The 20621-nt window shown below is 43.5% G+C and overlaps 1 protein-coding gene across 1 annotated transcript; it reads right to left on the bottom strand.

Moving 5' to 3' along the window:
* Nucleotides 1-6042: 6042 nt before the first annotated feature.
* LOC125523335 (MUS308 and mammalian DNA polymerase-like protein) lies at nucleotides 6043-20568 on the bottom strand. The gene is made up of 28 exons (XM_048688386.2): nucleotides 20410-20568; nucleotides 20017-20330; nucleotides 19713-19872; nucleotides 19583-19645; nucleotides 18586-19485; nucleotides 17548-17612; nucleotides 17226-17331; nucleotides 16934-17134; nucleotides 16161-16361; nucleotides 15385-15546; nucleotides 15059-15295; nucleotides 14290-14502; nucleotides 13811-14161; nucleotides 13587-13739; nucleotides 13133-13324; nucleotides 12572-12790; nucleotides 12360-12474; nucleotides 10979-11952; nucleotides 10616-10813; nucleotides 10256-10515; nucleotides 9085-9274; nucleotides 8888-9001; nucleotides 8442-8794; nucleotides 7643-7751; nucleotides 7438-7578; nucleotides 7246-7342; nucleotides 7007-7160; nucleotides 6043-6822 (listed from the first exon to the last, which is right to left on the bottom strand). The coding sequence occupies exons 1-27, from the start codon at nucleotides 20443-20445 to the stop codon at nucleotides 7090-7092; spliced, it is 6195 nt and encodes a 2064-aa protein (XP_048544343.1). The 5' UTR covers nucleotides 20446-20568; the 3' UTR covers nucleotides 6043-6822; nucleotides 7007-7089.
* Between the last annotated feature and the right edge of the window lie 53 nt (nucleotides 20569-20621).

Raw genomic sequence — 20621 nt, 5'->3', positions numbered from 1 at the left:
TCGTCTTCACAAATGTCGACCATCTCGGATAGATGCCATCTGCTAGGTAGTACCCCTTGTTGTATTGGTGCCCATTGATCTCGAAGTTCACCGGAGGAGAATGGCCCTCAACGAGCTTGGCAAAAACAGGAGAGCACTGCAGCACGTTGATGTCATTGCGAGTTCTTGGCATACCAAAGAAGGAGTGCCAAATCCAGAGGTCCTGTGTGGCTACCGCCTCAAGCACCACACTGCAACCGCCTTTGGCGCCTTTGTACATCCCCTGCCAACCAAATGGGCAATTCTTCCATTTCCAATGCATGCAGTCGATGCTTCCAAGCATCCCAGGAAATCCTCTTGTTGCATTCTGGGCTAGGATCCGAGCAGTGTCTTTCGCATTTGGTGTTCTCAAGTATTGTGGCCCAAACACTGCCACCACTGCCCGACAGAACTCGTAGAAACACTCTATGCTGGTGGACTCGGCCATGCGCCCATAGTCGTCGAGTGAATCACTAGGAGCTCCATATGCAAGCATCCTCATCGCTGTCGTGCACTTCTGGATGGAGGTGAATCCAAGAACACCAGTGCAATCCATCTTGCACTTGAAGTAGTTGTCGAACTCCCGGATGGAATTCACAATCCTGAGAAAGAGCTTCGGCTCATCCGATAACGACGCCGAAATGTTTTCTCGCTATGAAGTGGAGCATCGGCGAAGTAGTCGGAGTAGAGCATGCAGTAGCCTTCGAGACGATGCCGGTTCTTTGCTTTCACCTGCCCCAGCGCCGAGCCACCTCGCCGCGGCTTTTCATTGCTCGCCAGCAGTTGGGCGAGGGCGACGAGCACCATGAGATGCTATTCTTCCTGGACGTCGGCTGCGGCTTCCTCCTCCAGCAGCACGGCGAGCTCTTCCTCGTCATCCGAATCCATCGCCGAGTCAGGCAAAACGCTGAACACCTTGGGCTCGGTGGGCGTGTACCCGCCGCTCCGCGCCTCCGCGGCCGGAAACGGCGGCCGGAAACGCCCAGCTGCTGTGGGAGGGGCTGCCGCGGCGAAGCGCTGCTATTTTCCGGCGGGGAATGGCTATCTAGCGGAGTAGGCCGGCGGCCGTTGCCGGGATATAGCTAGTGGTGGCCGAGGGCGCGGGGGGTGTGAGGCGAGTCGGGGGAAGAAAACCTTGACTTTTCCCCTGTCGGTGTGGGCCAGGCGTGCTTTTCCCTAGCGCCGGAGCCCCCAACTGCTCCCCAACGCGCCGGGTTCGGCCTGTGACCGCCGGGCGGAAAAAAGGTCCGAACCGGCGATTTTCGGCGTCCTGTGGGCGCGACTGGGCCGTTTTTTCGGCGCCGGTGCCGAAAAAATGGCCTGGGGGGCCTGTTGGGGGCGCGGCTGGAGATGCCCTAAGGATGATGTAGTGGCGGAGGGATCGATGTCATCCCCGAGGGTGCTCCCAGACGACATGCTGGAGATGGTGCAGAGCCGGCTGTCGCTGGCCTCGTTCTTCGCGACTGCACGCGGGCACTGGCGGTCGTCTCCCAGAGCCCATTCAAGAGCACGGGCGAGGCGGCGGGCTCAAGTCGACGACCACGCGACATCCATCCCACCCGGCTTAGGCCGGCGACCACGGAAAATGGATTTGACTCGAACAGCGCCGTCTACCGCTCTAACAGCGGTCGGGACGGCTGGTTACGCCACGTAGGCAAATAAAAGAGACTCACCTGTTATAAACTCACTCAACAGAGCCAGATCCGCCGATTAGTGATTTTTGCACGAAAATTACACAAGATGTGGTGTTTTCTGTATAAAAAATGTAGCATAATGTTTTCTGTTAACCTAGCCTGCAAAGTGGTGGTTTTCTGTAATTTACTCTCTCTGGAGCAAAGAACTCACATTGAGCGAATTGGAAGAATAAATCCAACATATCCAACAAAGTAAAACAAAGAATCGATCGGTTAGAACTAGATGTCTAGATTTATTTATGCCTGAGAGTCTCTATTGAATTCATGCTCCGGCCAACTCATATAAAAACCCAAACAATGGGAGAGGGCCGGACATTATACTCCAACACTCCCTCTCACGTCTATGCTCCTTTGGAGTATATGACGTGGGCATCGGAAGCGGGGCAATTATTTATTGCGTTCACTGGGTTTTGAACGGGGGGAGGCTATCATGGCTAGCTTTATTAAACTCAAACAATAGTTACATCGTTCACCAATTGGCTAACTAAGAACTCGGGAGGTTCGTTAGTCCGACTGTCATCACATTTATTACAAAAACTAAACTTTGCTAGCTCATGAGCAACTGAATTTGCTTCACGAAAATAATGAGAGAAGATGACCTTTCCTATTGATGTTGACAAGTCTATGCACTCGGCGAAGATCGCTGCAGCTGCTCCCACCATTGATCTTGTCCTCGACAGCTATTAATGACGTTCAAAGAGTCCGACTCCGCTTCTACTCTGTTGAAACTCAAGGAGTTCGCCAGAAATAATCCATCTCGCAATGCCATTGCTTCAATAGTCACAATATCTGCTGCCAATGATATAAATTTACAGAACCCCGCAATGAAATTCCCTCTATCATCTCGTAACACACCTGCAACAGAGCCTGCCCCCTCATCCGCATGGAATGAAGCATCAACATTAAGTTTTGTGAACCTTGGCTCCGCCCTCTTCCACCTATTGCTCCATCAATGTCCCTTTCTGCATCACAGAATTTGTATAGTTTTTCACTATGGCAAGAATAGACATGTGCCACCTGAAAATAGGAGGAACAGAATCATGATGAGTGTCGTCGACGCAGCCACCAGAGGTACCAGCATCCGGTCGCGATCACCTTCTTTTTCTTCAAGCTTGGCATCATTAGCAGAGTTGGTCAGACTCCAGCAATAGAAATTCCAGGATCGCCGAGCCCGATCTGTCTATTTGAACAGCGAAATCAATATGCTCAAATAGACCCAGCCTGGCCCATAGGTTCTTTGCTAAATCGCACTGGTGGTTTTCTGCAATTTACTCTCTCTGGAGCAAAGAACTAACATTGAGCGAATTGGAAGAATAAATCCAACATATACAACAAAGTAAAACAAAGAACCGATCGGTTAGAACTAGATGTCTAGATTTATTTATGCCAGAGAGTCTCTATTGAATGCATGCTCCGGCCAACTCATATAAAAGCCCAAACAGTGGGAGAGGGCCGGACATTATACTCCAACACTCCCCCTCACGTCTATGCTCCTTTGGAGTTTATGACGTGGGCATCGGAAGCGGGGTAATTATTTATTGCGTTCACTGGGTTTTGAACCCTGAAACTCTTGGTTGTAAGCGGAGGCAATATATTTCAACACTCCCCCTCACGTCTAGCCTTATTTAGTTCTTAGACGTGGGATCGATGTAGGCTGCGGAATCTTTTCTTTTAATATAATGCGTTGGCAGAGTCTTGAACTCAAGACCTCTTGGCTCGGATATTATATTGAATTCATGCTTCAACCAACTCATCTAAAAGTCTCAAGTATGAGAGAGGACCAGACATTATACTCCAACAGCTTCTAGTGCGGAATCATGGCGGTACCGTCCTCTCTCCCAATTGATCTATGAACTACGCCACAGTTGTGTCGACGAATGTTCTTGGCTACGTAGATGACGTAGATAGCTCTTGACGGCTGGGCTGCTTGCTTGGGTTGTGGATGGCTTTCAGTTGGTGTGGTTATTCTGTCCATATCTCGATTGTGTGCATTTCCATCATCTTCGTTGGATTAGCAGCTACTCGGCGTGGTTCATCGTTGCTCCTTTTCTTTTATTTTCTTATTCTCTTTTGTTTACACATAGCTTCTATCGTATATAACTTTGCTATATATTTGCTGATGTGACCATTTGTTTGTGTATAGGTATTGATTGTGTATACTAATAATGCAGAGGCGGGTGTGAGCAGTAGTGGGGGTGTGAGAGAGAGAAGAGAGAACAGGAAAAGGATGGTTTGTGTACGTATTGTGTTTGTTTTTTAAGGGTAAACATATTGTGTTTGTATCCCTTTCATCTTACATTATAAAAAGCATCCTTTATCAAATAAACAAATGTGTGTACCCAACAATTTTTCTATTATAGAAATAGAAAAGAACATGTAAATTTACAATATGTACTCATCATGTATGAACACGAGACGAACCAAATAAAAATCCCAAATAACTGCGAGAACAAGGACATGGCCTCAGAAGAAGTAGCCGAAGACGAGCGCGGTCAGAGACGCCATGGCGACAGCCGGGGCAGCAGCCGACGCGCCAGAGGCCGGTGCTGGAGCTGGTCCATCGGCCGCGGAGACCGTGCCAACCATGACGGCGGCGGCCGCCGCCACGGCGAGGATCCTGAGCTTCAGAGTAACCGCCATTTGCTTCCTCGACGGATGCTGCAGCAATGAACTAGCAAAGATGACTCTGGTGCTAGGACAGAGCTAGAGAAGTTGTCAGGCTTGTGATCTTGGATGAAGGAGGAGAGATCATTTGGGGGGCTATATATAGTACTAGTACTTGGAGTTAGAGACTTCAGACATTTTCTTTGTTAGATGTAGAGACTTGAGACTTTGGCTTGGAAACAAAGGTATGTAGCTGTAATCCTTCTGGACGGCCGGCCAATGCTTGCCTGGTCTGGTTGGCCGCTTCGCTGGCTATTGTTTGGTTAGGGTTAAATTATCAGCCGTTGGGAGAGACAGATGGAGCGGCTGGCCAGCTGCTAGCAGTTGTATTGTTGCCTTTTGGTCCCCGTCTGTGCTGATTGCATGCCATGTGTTCGTTGTGTGATGAGCTGGTTCTCGCATTATGAAACCATGGGATGGGATGCTCTGCTGATGGCTGGCTGGTTACGATTTTGTTTTGTTTTTAGCTGATTCTGTGGCTCCTGTTGCGATTAATCAAAGGAAATGAACTGCTTTGTCAAGGGGACAATTATACTACTTATATAGAGGTTGCGTCAATTAATTTGGATCGCAGGCAGTACTGCTTTGTCCCGTGGCTGATGCTCCAACTAGAAAAGAATGATGTTGGGCAATGGCAAGTGAACACATTGATAAAATTACGCTAAATTAACCGGTCTTAGGAGTCATATTGTCCTTGTCACTGAGTGCGTTTGGTTCACTGGATAGCCATTTTCTATTGGATAGCGACCGTTTAGTTTATGACGAGTTGGGATGAGATACGATAGGGATAGCCATATGCTTGGAATATATCTCCAAAATCCGGCTCCGCACACAAGCAAAAATGTCGCGGACATGCTCATCCACCGGCGCGCGAACGAAACGTTTGTCACGCTGACCTCTCCAAAAGTAGTGCATGGGCGTCCGTAACTCCGTGTATGTGGTGTAGGTGAGCTACACATGCGTCCATGTACAATTGTGTGTGGTGTGAGCGTAGTGGCGTATCCAGGGGTGTGCCATGGCACAGCCAGATTATTGGAAAACATTTTTTCGCCATGTAAAAATTAACTGATTTTTAAGGCTCGCGCAAGCTAATTAAAATAGACTTCAGTTTTTTTAAAGTATGCACACTCTTCATTTTATTTCTAGATCCGCCACTGTGTGAACGTGAGTGAGCTGCGTGCATAGGCAGCCTATGTCGTGGTGTAAGCTGTACGCAGGCGGCCGTACACTGTACACGAGCGGCCGATGTTGTACGCTGTGTACGCGGAGGTGTGCGCGGTGTACATGCTGTGTGCGGTGTGCTGTGTGTGTCCTTTTATTTTTCCTGCAGCAGCTGAAAGGGATTAGGCAACAGGGAAAAATCCCAAACATGATTCTCCAGCGAACCAATAAAACATGGGCTAACACCACCCACCAACCAAACAAAAAAAAATGGCTATCCTTAGCCAGATGGATGGGGGATACCCTTATCCACCCTAGCATCTCCCTTCAACCAAACACACCCTAACATAAACCAACTCAGACCAAAAATGCTGCTCGCTATCGTAAGTAGACAACACGGTAAAAAAATATTGCAAGCAAACCAGCAATATTGCACATACCTTATGTTGAACAACCCACAAGATGAACCAGATATTTCGACAAGTTAAAATGACCAAAACCCAGGTCCACCATATGAGCTGGGCTCAAACCTTATACACCCCTGAAGAACACAAGTAACATCATTGCAATTACAATTATGCACACATGGATTTTCTACAGGGGGGGCAATATGCAAGCATCAAAAACATTGCTCTGCCCTTCCATCAGTTCAGTCGCATGTACGTGTGTATATCCCTTTTTCCATCACTACATTCTTTTTTATGTCAGCAGGAGAGCTGCTAAGATTCCATTGATCTTGGCCAGGATGGCCAAGCACAACAGCAAACCGAACAAAAGAGAAAAGGAAGGGGAAGACAAAAGGTAGACACTGGATGCCTACACCATGAGGAACAACCTTTGCTGTACAAACACTGGTGCAAACGCACTCAACCAGGATCAAAGAGAATGGAGCCACCAGGTTGGTTCCTGTGGGTGGCCTCGTCTGTGATGATGGAGATGGCCCGAGATGGGGATCCGTGTCGAAAATGTGTAGATTCCGCTCTCCAGATTTCCCAGCAAACAAGATGCCCTAAGCTTCAGGCAATGCATTTCATAACATATGTACAAGCTTGCTCGGTGATATCCTCACAGAAATTGGAGGAACTGCATGCACACTCATCGTGTCCTCTTGCCAGGTAATGCTCTCGAAAAAATGACCTCTTGCCAGTTGGAATCTCTGAGTTGATTGATGATGGAATAATCGCCTTCATATGCTACAGCGCATCACAGGTCATTATTTGATACCATATCAAAAGACACAAAGCAACCGCGGGCCCATCTGATAGAGACCAGAAAGCATCATGACCTGATTCAATCCAAGTTCCAGAGACACCCAAAAGAGACCAAAGGCAAATTAATTTCATCAAACCAAATAGAAAACGTACGCAGTAAGGCATGTGATTTATGTGGTAGATTAAACGTGGTATCAGAGAAGCATGTTGTGGCATTAACGGTAGATTAAATGTTGCTTCAGAGAAGTCAGAACTAACCCAGCTTTATGATGGCCATGGCTATTGTCTTGACAAAAGATGAAAAATGTGATTTCCTGGGTATTGCGAGGTGGCATTCACCATCAAGGCTCTGGCTGGAAAGGCTGAAGAGAACCCCAAGTTTTTCCAACCTTTACTTTAGCACGTAAAGGTACTGGGCAAGAAACAAACAGCAATTCAGTTTTCAGCTTTGAAATGAAAATCAACCGATACCATTCAGTTCAGCATAAAAATGATACCCAAAAGTGGAGCTGCAGTTTCCATGCTTATCTGTAGCAGATTTACAGCCTCTGCTACCATAGACGGGTCAACTTCAAGCACAAGTTCATCATGCACCTACAAAACGCAAAACATAACTCTAAGCTATCTATATTTAAAAAATAAATAAACAGAAAGCGAGAAAAATGGGTGATGACCAAGTTGTAAAATACCTGCAAAAGAAGGTGACACCGCCCTCTGATTTGTGAAAAGTTTTGCATAAGCCCATCCATGGAATCAACTGTGTTACTCCCATTGGTAATTACAGAATGAACCTTAAGCATAGCCACCTTGATAATATCAGCAGCAGAACCCTGCATATAATAATACATTAATACAATGAAACTAGCAACAAAAGCAGGACAAACGTTTGCTAACCTGGCAAATAGAATTAACTGCTTGTCTCTGTGCTTGAGCTTTCTCTCTGCTGTTTCCAGCGGTAATTTTTGAAAGAAAACGTCTCCGTCCCATCAAGGTCTCAATATATCTGTAAGATATTATAATTTTGAAGTTACCTTGAGTAAGCTTTGATGTGGTGGTACTAAAAAAAAGTGGAGTGGAGAATACATATTCCATAATAGGGTGACGCATGTGAATGCGGATATATGTTGAAAAGGCTCATTTGTCATTGATGTTGGATAGAACCAGGGGTCAGAAAACCAGCAGCCAGTACCGCTGGATTGCTGCTGGTTTTCTCCTAAACAAATGGGTCCTTCAAAATGTTCAAAAATGCCTCTAGTGTCTATTTCAAGCTTTAAATCACGAAGTAGTTTTGAAAGAGCAAACCAGGCAAAGAAGCACTTTCTTGAATCCCGGATAGAACTAAATTATTGTAGTGTCAGACTACCCTATCTTTGAGATAAGAAATGGTATTCCCAATATAAGATAGACAATAATGTGATTTAATATATGTATGGAAAGGGGTTAGCATAACAACATGCAATATCAGATGACTTCAAGGAACCTTTGAAGTTTACATTTAAAATATCAACCAAAGTTATAATGGAAAGTATGCTAATGTTGGAGAAACAATCAAGAGATACAGGTGAATGATTAATAGAAATGTTTAGACTAATATTGTTTTTATAGACCTAATGAACAATTCCGAACCAGCATCAAGGAAGACAACACATATTAGAAATTACGAGGAGAAATGGCTACTGAAAAGAAAACTCACCCTTTTTGGCGACATGATGCCACGGCTTGTTGTAGCCACGAAGAAACGCCTGGAAAGAATCTCTTGAAACTCTGAATTTTCTGTGCAGCTTCTGCTGGGCTGCATTGAAGTTGTTCTGCAAGGGAGTTGGCGCCCATTCCATAAAGGATGCCATAAATAAATCTCTTTGTGTTATCTCGGTCCTTAGAAGAGACCAAAGACTCTTCTTTGCCACTCCATCTTGAGGCAATCATAGTAAACACATCAACATCTGGTTTACTTAGAAGCTCGATCAATACAGGATCTTTAGAAAAATGCGCCATAAAACGCAGCTCTATCTGGGAGTAATCAGCAGTTACCAACAACCAGTTTTCCTATTAAAAGAAAGAGGGAGGAGGCCATGAAATTATCATTATAGCAGTTTTAGGAATATTCAAAAGGCAAACAATGGTTGAAACGAGCAATACTTGAGTGGGAACAAAAAATTCACGGGCATTGATTTCATGATGATCAACCATTGACATGCTTGTGAAATCTTTATCATTCTTTCTTGTTGTGAAATCCACCATGTGCTCAACACTCTGCAAATAATAATTCAGACAGTTATTGGTAACTATATATGAATATCAAACCAAATGAAACATAAGGATAAAAGGTGAATAACCTGGAGATTTGGCTCTTCCATTGATAGACGGCCAGTAGCAGTTGATGTCTGAAGCCAATTTCCATGTATGATGTACCTTTGGGATTGGATGCACAACTTAGCCCGTGAACAAATGGACCCCAATGTGCCATTCAACAGTTTGGCCAATGTTCTATGTTCCTTAATTACTGAGACGATTGGGTGTAGATCCCTGAAGAAAAAAGAAGAAAATACACTATTTAAAAAAACTAAATAAGGCCCTCACAAATTACTGATCAACTACTTAACAAAAATACTGATCTACTCCTCCGTATGAAAATATATGGCATTTTTGCAGTTCAAATCGCCATATATTTTGATACAGAGGTAGTAATTGACAAGTTCAGCTAGAGCTATTCTAGTCCACATTCGCCACGACTTTGTTGTCAACAGTTGAGTAGCTGAATGTTGAAGAAAGACACAAAGGACAAAGTGCTAAAAAATCAAATAGATGTGATAGAAAATAAAGAAGATTCTCCCTGACAAGCTTACAGGCGTTTGTGCTCAGAGTGGCTTGTCTGAGCATAAGCATCTTCAAGTTCTTGAGCTCTGCTGATGCCCTGATATTACATGGCATCTCATAGAGTGTCTTTGTGGAAAGAAGCTCAATTATTCTAGTTTTCTCCATTTTTATTGTGTGGCATGTGTTTCTTGCACCTCATGAGCGCACCAGTCTGACAGTGACAGCTCAATCGGTTGAACTGTTTTTTGGAAGATGTAGTGCTGAGCATAAAGATATCGCTGTTGACCAACTGGTGCCGATTTCTAAGAGGTTCACTTAGAAGGTGCCTGACGCAGGCCTAGATGGAACTCAAATGAACGCAGCGGCAATAGGGGAAGTGAAGCTTGGTGAGATGACAGCGATGGTTTATCATGACCTGTGTGAGAGAGAGACTGGCATGCTCCCTAGCAATTGGCAACTCGTATGTAATTTGAATTAATAGTGTAAATCATGTAAAATCCTCTGAGGTTGGGACTAATGTCTTAGACTGAACAGATTTAGAAATTTGCTTCAGACTGACAAAAGAATCAACAGAATAACAGTTACTCCCTCTAAAGTAGTGATCTAAACGCTCTTATAGTTCTTTACAGAGGGAGTGCTAAGCATGAAAAATGTTCACCTCCCAAACAATGAGGAAATAATAAACATTACCTTAGATGGTCTAGACACTGCTTGTCAGTGCTAGGATGCAACTTCCCTTTCTCGCACCCTTTTGGGACTGGCAGTTTTAAGTGAGTAAAAAGAATGTCAGCGATGTCAGCATTTGCATTTAGTGAGAAACTCTTGCCCGCTAATTTGTATGCTTCTTTGTCTAGCTCCTTCAGCCTTGTTATTATAATATGCCTCGCACGGAGACATGCATCCATGTCAGCACCAATTCCCCATAATTCCATATCAGCAAGCACATTTACCTATCCATAAGTATATCATTAGTACTAAAGCATTTATTTTTTTAATGAGGTATTAAAGCATTCCGTAACAATTTGCATTAGGCAAAGGTGCAGAATATACCAATGGACCCTCAACTGTTTCAATCAAATCACTGAGATTTTGAGAAACAAGCAACTTCAGCAAAACAGAACCCAGCGCCCTTGTCTGCGCAGCACGCCTACAGCAACCATTGTGAGCTGCTTTGTGCATCTGATTCCTCCATCTGCCATCCCGATTTGCTGCTGCTGCAGCCTCACTTGGTAGCCGTCTCTTCACTAACTATTTATCAGAAATAAATCAGAATTTAGATGACAGAAAAACATTTGAAATAGCTCGAAATTAAAATTAGAAATGGTTGGCTGTTGGAGAAGTTGAAAGAAATCAGTTTTTTTTGGAAAAATGTATTATAAAAGGAACTGTGGGTCACAAAATAAAATATTGTACCTTCTCGAGGTTTGGCACTGTTTTGCTTTCCTCGTCTGGCCAGAGAATCCATGCCACCAAGCATATGTCCAGCCCATTATAGACAGAGATTGGTGGTAGTAACACATATGTGCTGTCTAGGACTTCAATATTGTTCAATGTTTTAGGGTCGAGGTGAAGCCTAGCAAGCCGTTGACAAGAAACACAGGGAGATTTAAGTGCCTGAATCTGAATCTTCAAATTCCATGTCGTTTTCTTTACAATCTTTTGCTGCATAATGCCAACTATTCTACTCCATCTTCTCCTAAATCCTTCCCACAGTTCAACAGAATCATTGCTACCAGTTGGGGTTAGGTCTTTCGGGAAATTGCAGTAGTAGACGGGTGAATTTTCCCAGCAAACAGCTAACCCAAGAATTTCAAAAATGGTCAAAGATAGTTTACTTGATCTCTTAACAAAATGAAGATCAAAAGAAAATTCATCAACAGAAGACCACTGATCAAGGAAACCATCGAACCCTCCAGGGAAGTTATGTGCATTGACAGGACCTTTGTCAGGCACATTTCTGCTGGGCAGCGTTGATAAAGGTGATGCTTCTTGCATACTAGCAATGTCGACACTATTCGCTATTCCTTGGCTCTCTTTAATATGAATGGTAGAAACAGGGTGCATATCCTCCCCTACAATCTCTGTAGAAGCCCTTTGAGGAACATAATCAGAGCAGATGTTTCTTTCATCGCCAACATGTGCCCCTAAAACTGACTCATGGCACTTAGCATGACCTGCACCAGGAAATACCATAACATCTCGAGGTGGAGAGTCCTCACTAGCTGGGAGCAGAGGTGTGGTAAACTGAGGAACTTCTACCCCAAGTGATTTGAAAGCTGAGAATGCTGCTACTCTGGCTGCTTCTGCCTCCTCAAGAACAATTCTGCGAGCTCCATTTTTTATTTTCTTGGCTATACCAAATTGCATTCGCCGTAACCCAGAATCATCTAATCAATTGAATAAAATGACATAAGAGAAGGCAAATGCACAAAAAAATAACCAAATGATGGATATAAAAGACTGACCAAAAAGCAACTACGTAACTACTGATGGAAAACAAAAGCAGATGGAGCAAGTAAATGCTAATATGGAATACTTAACAGCACATTTGAACTATGTGCACTTGTGCGGGCCTTCTCCAGAAGACAAAAGGTCCTTTGTTCCATAGTAATTTGTGAGTTCCACTACTACTGCCGCTGCTGATTTAATACTACTGCTATTGCTGCTATTACCACCAACACCACCACTTACCAGTAATACACTACTGCTGCTTACATAAGACCCAGTAAGTTACATGAAAAGGTACATCAAACATATTAGAAGGCAAAAGCTCAAGTATAGATGGAGCACCGACCTTGACCAGACCAAGAATTTTCGAAAAGAGCTTTTGCAATTTCAGGAATAGATGCTTCAGCAATGGTAACAGGGGTACGCAAACCAGAGTTATAAAGAGCCCTTGCACGTGAGCCCTGCATCCATGATACATACAATGACTCAATAAGGTAAGAATATGCAAGTCGCAAGTGGCAGTACTTGGATAAGTCATCTAATAGTGACATGACAAACCTTGACGAATGGAATTGTTGTAAGTTCTGCGATCTCTGCCCTAACTCCAAACGAGACACGGTTTTGGAACTTGGCAACAAGACCTTCTAAATCCTGCCAACCAAGTCTCTGACAAAAGGCAGAAACCATTGAAGCAAACCTGCCAGCATTTTCCTGCAAGGCTTGAATCGTACCTCTAGCAACTTTAAATGATTCACAAACATCTGTGACAGGAATCTCCTGGAAGATTGAAAAAATTAAATGCATTAAAACTTCATATATTGATCACACTATATATGTAAATGCAAAAAGACACCAAAACATTAAAGCTATATCACTTGGCCAGCACTCCCTCCCTTTCAGTTTATAAGGCACGCTCGTATTCCAAGATCATCAGCTTAACCAACAAAGTATGTACTATATAGTACGCAAAGTATATTATATAACTCATAATTCGTCGGTCAGATTGATGATCTAGAAATACGTGTGTGCCTTATAGACGAGAAAGAGAGGGAATACAATAGATCAATGTCAGGAATAGTAAGTTATCTGGTAAATAATCAACTAGAAGTTGAATTATACCTGAGCCAGCCTTGATATCATCAGCGCCACATAAAAGCGCTTAGATACTCTAAGCGACTGGTCATTAATAAGAGTGTTTGCACCAGAACCTCCACTAGTGTTTTTCTTGGGCCTTCCACGAATAGGCATTGCTGCCCCATGAGCCATGTGCATCAAGAAAGGTTCTGTTACTCCAACCCGGTTGCCAACTGACTGCATTCAAGATTACCAAAAAATCAACAATTCAAAAAATAAAATAGATGTGCACTATGTGAAAATGAATTGCTAGTGTACAAATGTTTGATTTTGACATAGTTTGCACCAATTGTCGTTATCACGACGAGGTTGCTATTTGAAAATAGACTTGCAAACACTATCTTGGTGTCCAATGAAAACAAGTATAATTTGAAAATAGTACACACGATCAAGTTAAATGTCAGAAACAAGTTTTGCAGATGCAACAGAAGATGTGTACCTGCTCAAGAGAAGACAGTTGCATGAACCTCTCGTAGTATAATTCCCAGTCAGGTTCAACTTCTACATTTATTGGGGTTACCAAGTAGACTAAATGCAAATCAGATGCCAGAACAAAACCTTCTCTTGCCCTTGAAAGATCATCAAGCACAACCTGTAGTGATAAACAATGGTTGGTAACGCCTAATGAAAAATAAAGAAAACATACAAGAGAAAGTAACCTACCAGTGATTCCTCAGGATTGAGAGAACTGCCAAAAGATGCTCGCCCAAGTGGAGTGGTGGAGTATATCTTGGTGTCATTGTTCCACTCAACAAACCTTTTATGGCATAACCAACGAAGGGAGTCTTGAGCAGACTTTACGACATCGTCAAAAGATTTGGTGGAGTTAAGCAGCGTACATCTCACATATCGATGAATATCACTTGCAGTTTGCACGATCCCACCAGCAACAACTTCCATAATTGCATGAGTCATTCCATTTTTGTCTTCTGAGAGGCATGACTGCAAGGGGGGACAATCACTTCTAACAATACCTGTTATCCTCTTTACCTCTTCAGGCCTACATACAAGTATCTGTATTCAAACATATGTATCAGAAGAAACCTTGTAATTTGGCCGCAGGTCAAAAAATAAGAATTATTTCGCAGTGCATAAATGAATAGCTACAAACTTAAAATGCCAATGTAGGTTGTATAGCTTACACTCTCTCCTTTTGTGTCTATTCCAGTTCGACCAGCACGGCCAGCCATCTGTCTATAGCGAGTCCCATCAATGAAATCACGACCTATCCTAGGTTGTCTGAATATAACTCGTCTGGCAGGCAAGTTTACTCCAGCAGCTAAAGTTGATGTGGCAGTCAAAACTCGGACAAGGCCTTTACGGTAGCATGTTTCCACAATGTCTCTCTCCTCAACCTGACAAAAGAGTAGGTTGTAGAAGTCATTAAAAGCAGAACAGAGACATGTATTATGAACTTGTGAGCTGGTGGTGCATTCTCATCATGATCATCAAAAACATGTACTTGCACTAAAACTGAAAGAGAAAAGGTGTCATGAAATTCAAAGGAGCAACATTTCCACAATGTCTCATTAACCTGAAAAATAGCAGGCTGTAACAGGAACTAAAGACAGAATGAGACACAGATCATAAACTCCATCTGGTGGTGCATTCGCATCATGATCATAAAAAAAATATGTACTTGCACGTGAAAACTGAAAGAGAGAAGTTGTCATGAAACCAAAAGAGCAACATTTTTCCCCACAAGAATAAAAGCAATGTTTTCACAGCCATAAACATACTCAAACAGCAACCTACTCAACCGCAGTAAAAATGGGCATTCAGATATTTAATGCAACTTGCAAATGCCCACAGCAGCGATAACAGCAAATGAATGGTGTCAAATTAAACAGTCAGACGTAGATTATATTGTTGTAAATGATGAAGGTAGAATGTAGAGTAAAAATATATTACCGTGAGACCAGCATGGTGGTATGCAACACCAAATGGGAGGGTTTCTTCCAATACAGGATCTAACCCAGCAGGACACCTCTTCAAGGCTTCAACTGCAGAAGCAGCATCTCGGAACTCTGAGCCTTCTTTTGAACCAACATTAGCTACTTTCAAGTACTTTGCAATATGCTTTGCAGTTGATTCACAGCCTTTTCGGCTGGAGCAAAACAAAAGAACAGAATGACCCTCCAGAACAACCTGAAGGGGCAAAATAAGTGGATTATGCATTTATCTTAGGAACTAGAGAAGGGAACTGAGAATGGCTGGAGAGTTTATATTGAATTTACCTCATTGCACAACTCAACAATATGATCTGGATCCTTACCACCAATATCAGCTATTTTTGGAAGTACGCGTACAATATTCATGTCTTTATCAAATATTTGATTACCAACTTTGATAAACTCCTCCAACGGGACGGGTCGAAAGGCAGTTTGATAAAGTGCGGCCTGGTGTTGCGTCAGAGAGCCATCAATTATCGAAAAGTTTGCAGTGAAGTATAATATCGCTTCGTACAGGACAATGAAAGACATTCAAACATTCCTATGGCCCAATAAAAAACAGGCCTTGTAGTCCTGTACAAACCTCATAAATTGGGTTCCGGGTGCTAGAAACAAATTAGGTTGCATAACGAATAGTACAATAAAGTTGATCACATGGGCTAGCTTGTAGGCTCCATAACAACAGTCACATAGTTTGGTGATTGAACATTTTTCTTGAACACATAGTAGGCGCTGAAGAGATTTTAGTTGACTGCTGATAAAAAATAATGTATGCATCAACTCTGCAGAATTTCCACTGATTTACTATATTTGTGCTGTAGCGTGCACTGCATATCCACTGACTGTTAGGCCGCCGCTTAGGCACTAGCTGCTGTTTACCTAGCACCGAGCACTTTTTAGAGAAACAAATCATACAAGAAATTTCCATCTATTAATATGGTGATATAACTCCAGTCGTATAGTTAATCATCTCTGGATAGTTGCACAGCATGCCTGTTTAAGGTAGACAACAACATTGACAAAAAAGTAGATATGGATGAAAGCGACAATAGAGTTCTTACTTGAAGCCAGTCAGCTACAGCTGCAACGTTGGGCATAGTAGCACTCATACCAATAATCTGTAATCCATGGGTGGCACCCGCCTTCCCACTGCTAGAACCTGAAGTTTCTCCACTAGATGATTCTGAATTTCCTTCACCAGCGGCATACCGAAGTTTTGTGAGCATCAGCTCCAAAAGGTACCCTCTGTGCTGATCACCAACCTATAAAACAGTTGTATATTAGAGAAACTTTTCGGATGTGTAAACAGGAAAAACTTTACATGTCCTTCAACAATGAGGAAGCAGGAGTAAGGAGGGTATAACTACTTCAGAAGTTCAGATGACAAGAGGGGACTGGATGCATTCATGCATAGATAAAGATATCCTTCATATTATAATGGCTGCTTTAAAGGCAGTTCTATTTGTATTGTTGGAGTGTAGGATACTTTAACGGAGTGTATTCCCTTCTTCAGAGACATAAAAATAGGGCTACGCATATGTGCTTGTAATTGTGAATTCAAGGGTTTTCCATACGTTGCCTCGCCATTGAATCACAGAATTACTTAGATACAATTGCATGCCTATTCTTAATGGTGCTAGTGTATTATACTAACTTTTTAGTATACAATCATACATGAGTTCAAATGTACAAGTCAAAAATCCCAGGAATACTGGACATGATTATGTCATGTGAGTAAACACAAAGAACAAAGGTGAACCAAAAGATAAGAGATCTGGTGTCAAAAGATAAAAGATAAAAGATCTTGAGAAGCACAATGGTTAGATGAACTTACCATATGAAGCTCATCTATTACAATTATACCAAGTTCAGAAAGGCGGCCATCCTCCAACAACTTGTTTACCAAAGAATTCGCCTTCTCTATGGTACATACAGCAACTGATGTATCTTTAGGAAGCGACCCTCCCCCCTGATTCCCATAGTAGCTACGGACATGCTTACCCAGTGGCGCAAGAAGTTGCTCGAGATGTTCAGCCTGTAAGAAGTTGAATAGTCAATTAATCAGAGCCCCAAAAAACCACGAGTTGAAGAGTACAAATATTGCTGAGCTCAATGCAAATATGTACCTTTTCAGCACATAATGAAACATATGGAAGGACTAGAATTGCTATCTTTTGACTGGACAATATCCGTCTCAACATCAGCACTTCAGCAACAAAACTTTTACCAGCACTGCAACATAAGAACAACATAAGGAACATCAGTAGATTTAAGAAGTTACATGGAATATGCACTGTTCTCACTTCATACTATTAGTGAATCATAGAGAAGTACATATTTTAGAATAATAGAATCAAAAAGCTACAGAAAAGCAACAAGATCAGGCTGAATCATTGGGTACTGAGACTAATCAACAGAAGAAAAAAACATGTAAAAACCTCCTAGTACCTCGTAGATGCGCAATATACAAGATTGCGATTCTCCAAGACACCATCCACAAGTAAACACTCCACCTGCAATAGACATGGAACATAAATGAATAAAAGATAAGTAATGCAATCAAAAAAGTATTGTTGTTAAAGTACTGTGGGTATATTTACCCAACCAGGCACAGAAAGAGCAAATCAACACATGTGACACTGAACCTAACCATAATTTAGGGATTGTAATAGTTTGCAACTTTGGATATTTCTTTTTGGAGCTACCCTTTAGATTTCCTATTAAATAGTATTATCGTTTAGGTTCTAGAGCCAATATATAAGGAACCCATTAACTGCTTATGATGGTACAGGATACTTCATAAGAAAAAATCGAATCTTTGGACAAGCACAAGACAGATAGTTTTTTAAAATAATTTGTTCCCCATCAGTGGGCAACACTTGGTTTTGGCGTAACATAATGGTCAAATACTCAAAAAAAAAACTCAATGAAATATATAGCCGTTAGAGTGCACAAACACACCAATACAAAAACACATGCAAAATTCTGACATATACGTACTGTGCTCAGAATAAACAAGGAAAAGTGTGTATTTAGGAAAGTAGTGCACTGCAATGGGTCAGGTTCGTCGGATGTAAAATAAATTGTGGAGAAGTAGTAAAAGCTTCTCCATCTGAATCCTTTGCATAGATCATATAGTAGAGAAGTAGCCTGTGGCATACGAACCACTTAGTACACAGAATGTGGAGGAAATAGGTAGTTTGCAACTTTGCATATGATAAGAGGAGCATAAGTTGAGAGTTACAACAGAAGTTTGTAAGACAGTTTTTATTAACATGATTGAACTAACAGTACAGTCCCACAATTTTACTAAGAGCAGAGTACTGGACACGATTAGCCAATGTACATAATAATGCTTGATAGGGGCAGCAATTTTATGTTGAACTAACAGTACAGTCACACAATTTTATGCTTGATAGGGGCAGCAATTTTATGTACATAAGAGTATGTGACATTTGATTGAAGAAAAAAACAGTCAAAGCTAACCTGCCATGGATATAGCTGTGGAATGCCTTTTTTCATGTATATAGCACAAAGCTCATGAGGGAGCCAGCTTGAGAGCTTGGAGTGATCCTTTAGAGGAACAGAGCTGGTAGGAGTGCAAGTTTCCACTCTTTGAGAAGCAAACTTACTCTTGGAATCTCTGTTAGGCTTGCCAGGATTCAAATGTGCAGCTAGCGGTTTAGTCTCACCATGGGTCAGTTGATTGAGGTCACTCTTAATCATACAAGAACCTCTGCTGCCCACATCAATTGAATGACCCATCCCTGCAGTTTTTGACTCTGACAAAGTAATTGTCTTAATGTCATCTACAGAATGCATGAGGTTTTCTGTTCTATGAAAGTTACTGTCCATCGGTCGACCCTGGTTCACTTGTGCACTTCTGGGAACAGTGTCACATTTTTCTTTACCTTCCAGGCCTGAAACTTGAATTGCATCCTCATGAAAGAAATCCAAATGCTTCACAGGCAAAGGAGAGTTGTTTTTATGCTGTCTATTTGCCGCTGCTAATTCTGCTGTATTTGAGAACGTGTCTATCTGCTTCATGGGATTGCTACCTACTGTATTTTCACAGTTAAATTCCTCAATTCCTGATCTAGGAAGAGTCTTAGAACCCAGTGCAACTGCACAGGACGACTTGTCCTCTGCAGCATCACAGTGTCGCCTTCGAGGACCCTTATCAGCCATAGCAGAGACGTCATCAGCAAATTCCATTGCGGCATTCCAGAAGTCCTCCCCTGGTGAAATCAGGGATGATGCAGATTTTGGGGTCTCCCCGGGTGCTGCAGAAAACCCAGCCATTTTCTGCGCAGCATATGGGGTAAAGCTGGACCTTTGCAAGGCCGCAAATCCCTCACCGTTTAGCTTCGCCCCCTCGTGTAACCCCTGCAAAAAGAACAGCTTCGCATATCACCAAAAGCTACTAAAACATAGAATTTCACAAACAGCTTCGAAATTTGATCGTTCTTTGGATCCACCATACCTCAAGAGGTTCTGAAGCACCGTGATTACCAACCCATTTCAAGGGCATGTTATCCCCTAATTCCTGCAGTGCATAGAACCGTCAGTCACAGCTCCTGCATCACCTTCAGAGAATAATCATTCTGTCTTACCTTAACCCTTGGAACTTCGACGGCATCACAACGAGAAACGCACTGCTTCTTGGCAGATCTGTCGTCGCAGGGAGCCAAGAAGGAGTTGACCGCACTCCTCTTCTGATTCTTGTCTGGTTCGCCCTTGCCAGCATCAGACATCATAACAGACGGGATATCACTGCAACAAGGACGATAACAGCCTGAATTTCGCGCAAGACAGTAATGGTTCTTGGCACCAAAACAACAAAGAATGGGTATCCTGCGGGCTGCGGCAATGGGGACAAGAGTGGTTCTTGGCACCAAAACGACACGAATCCCTCACCTGCAGTAATGGGACAGGAACTCCATGGTGAACCGCTTCATCTCCAGGTCGTCCCCGTAGTCCGGTGCCGCCGCCGCGGAATCGCCCGCATCGACATTCATCGCCGCGGCGGAATTGGCGATGTCGGCGTTCATGGACGCCGCGAGGCTCCTCCGGGCGCCCGAGGGGGAGCCGGCGAGGGCCGCTGACGACGCCGCCGCCGCCGACGCCGCGGCGGCGGGAGGGGACCGGACCAGGTACCCCGCCAGGGAGCCCTTGGCGGCCCCGGGGCTCCCATGCTGCGACGAGGGCCTCCGCTTCTTGGCCGCGAAGAACTGGGGAGGGGCGGATCCGGCAGGGGCTTAGGGGTTGGAGGCAGGAGACGGTAGGGAAGAGCTAGGTTTAGGGGTTTACCTGGTCGACGTGACCTCGGGAGGAGCCCGACGCCATTGCGGGGGAGGGGGGCGGCAGGGCAGGGCAGGGCAGGGGCGGCGGTGCGGTTTTGGTTTGAAACTGGGGCTGCGGCAGGGGCGAGCGATTCAGGTGGGAGGGTGCTCTGTTCTTCTGTATTGCTCCCAGGGGTGAGGAGCGCATTCCCCTGCCAATGGGATCCACTAGCATACATC

Source organism: Triticum urartu, chromosome 1A (assembly GCF_056163025.1).
Source record: "Triticum urartu cultivar PI428250 chromosome 1A, HENAU_Tu73, whole genome shotgun sequence".
Taxonomy (NCBI): Eukaryota; Viridiplantae; Streptophyta; class Magnoliopsida; order Poales; family Poaceae; genus Triticum; species Triticum urartu.
The sequence above is the reverse complement of the archived record's forward strand: the minus strand, read 5'-3'. Positions and strand labels throughout refer to the sequence as shown.

Bases quoted from the DNA above. Each gene is read 5' to 3' on its own strand.
- LOC125523335 (XM_048688386.2), bottom strand. From the start codon at position 20,445: ATGGCGTCGGGCTCCTCCCGAGGTCACGTCGACCAG. The intron at 17,613-18,585 runs GTTAGCTTTGAC...TGTCTATTGCAG, and splicing joins CACAGCTATATCCATGGCAG to GTGGAGTGTTTACTTGTGGA. The intron at 15,296-15,384 runs GTAAATTCAATA...TTGCCCCTTCAG, and splicing joins TTGTTGAGTTGTGCAATGAG to GTTGTTCTGGAGGGTCATTC.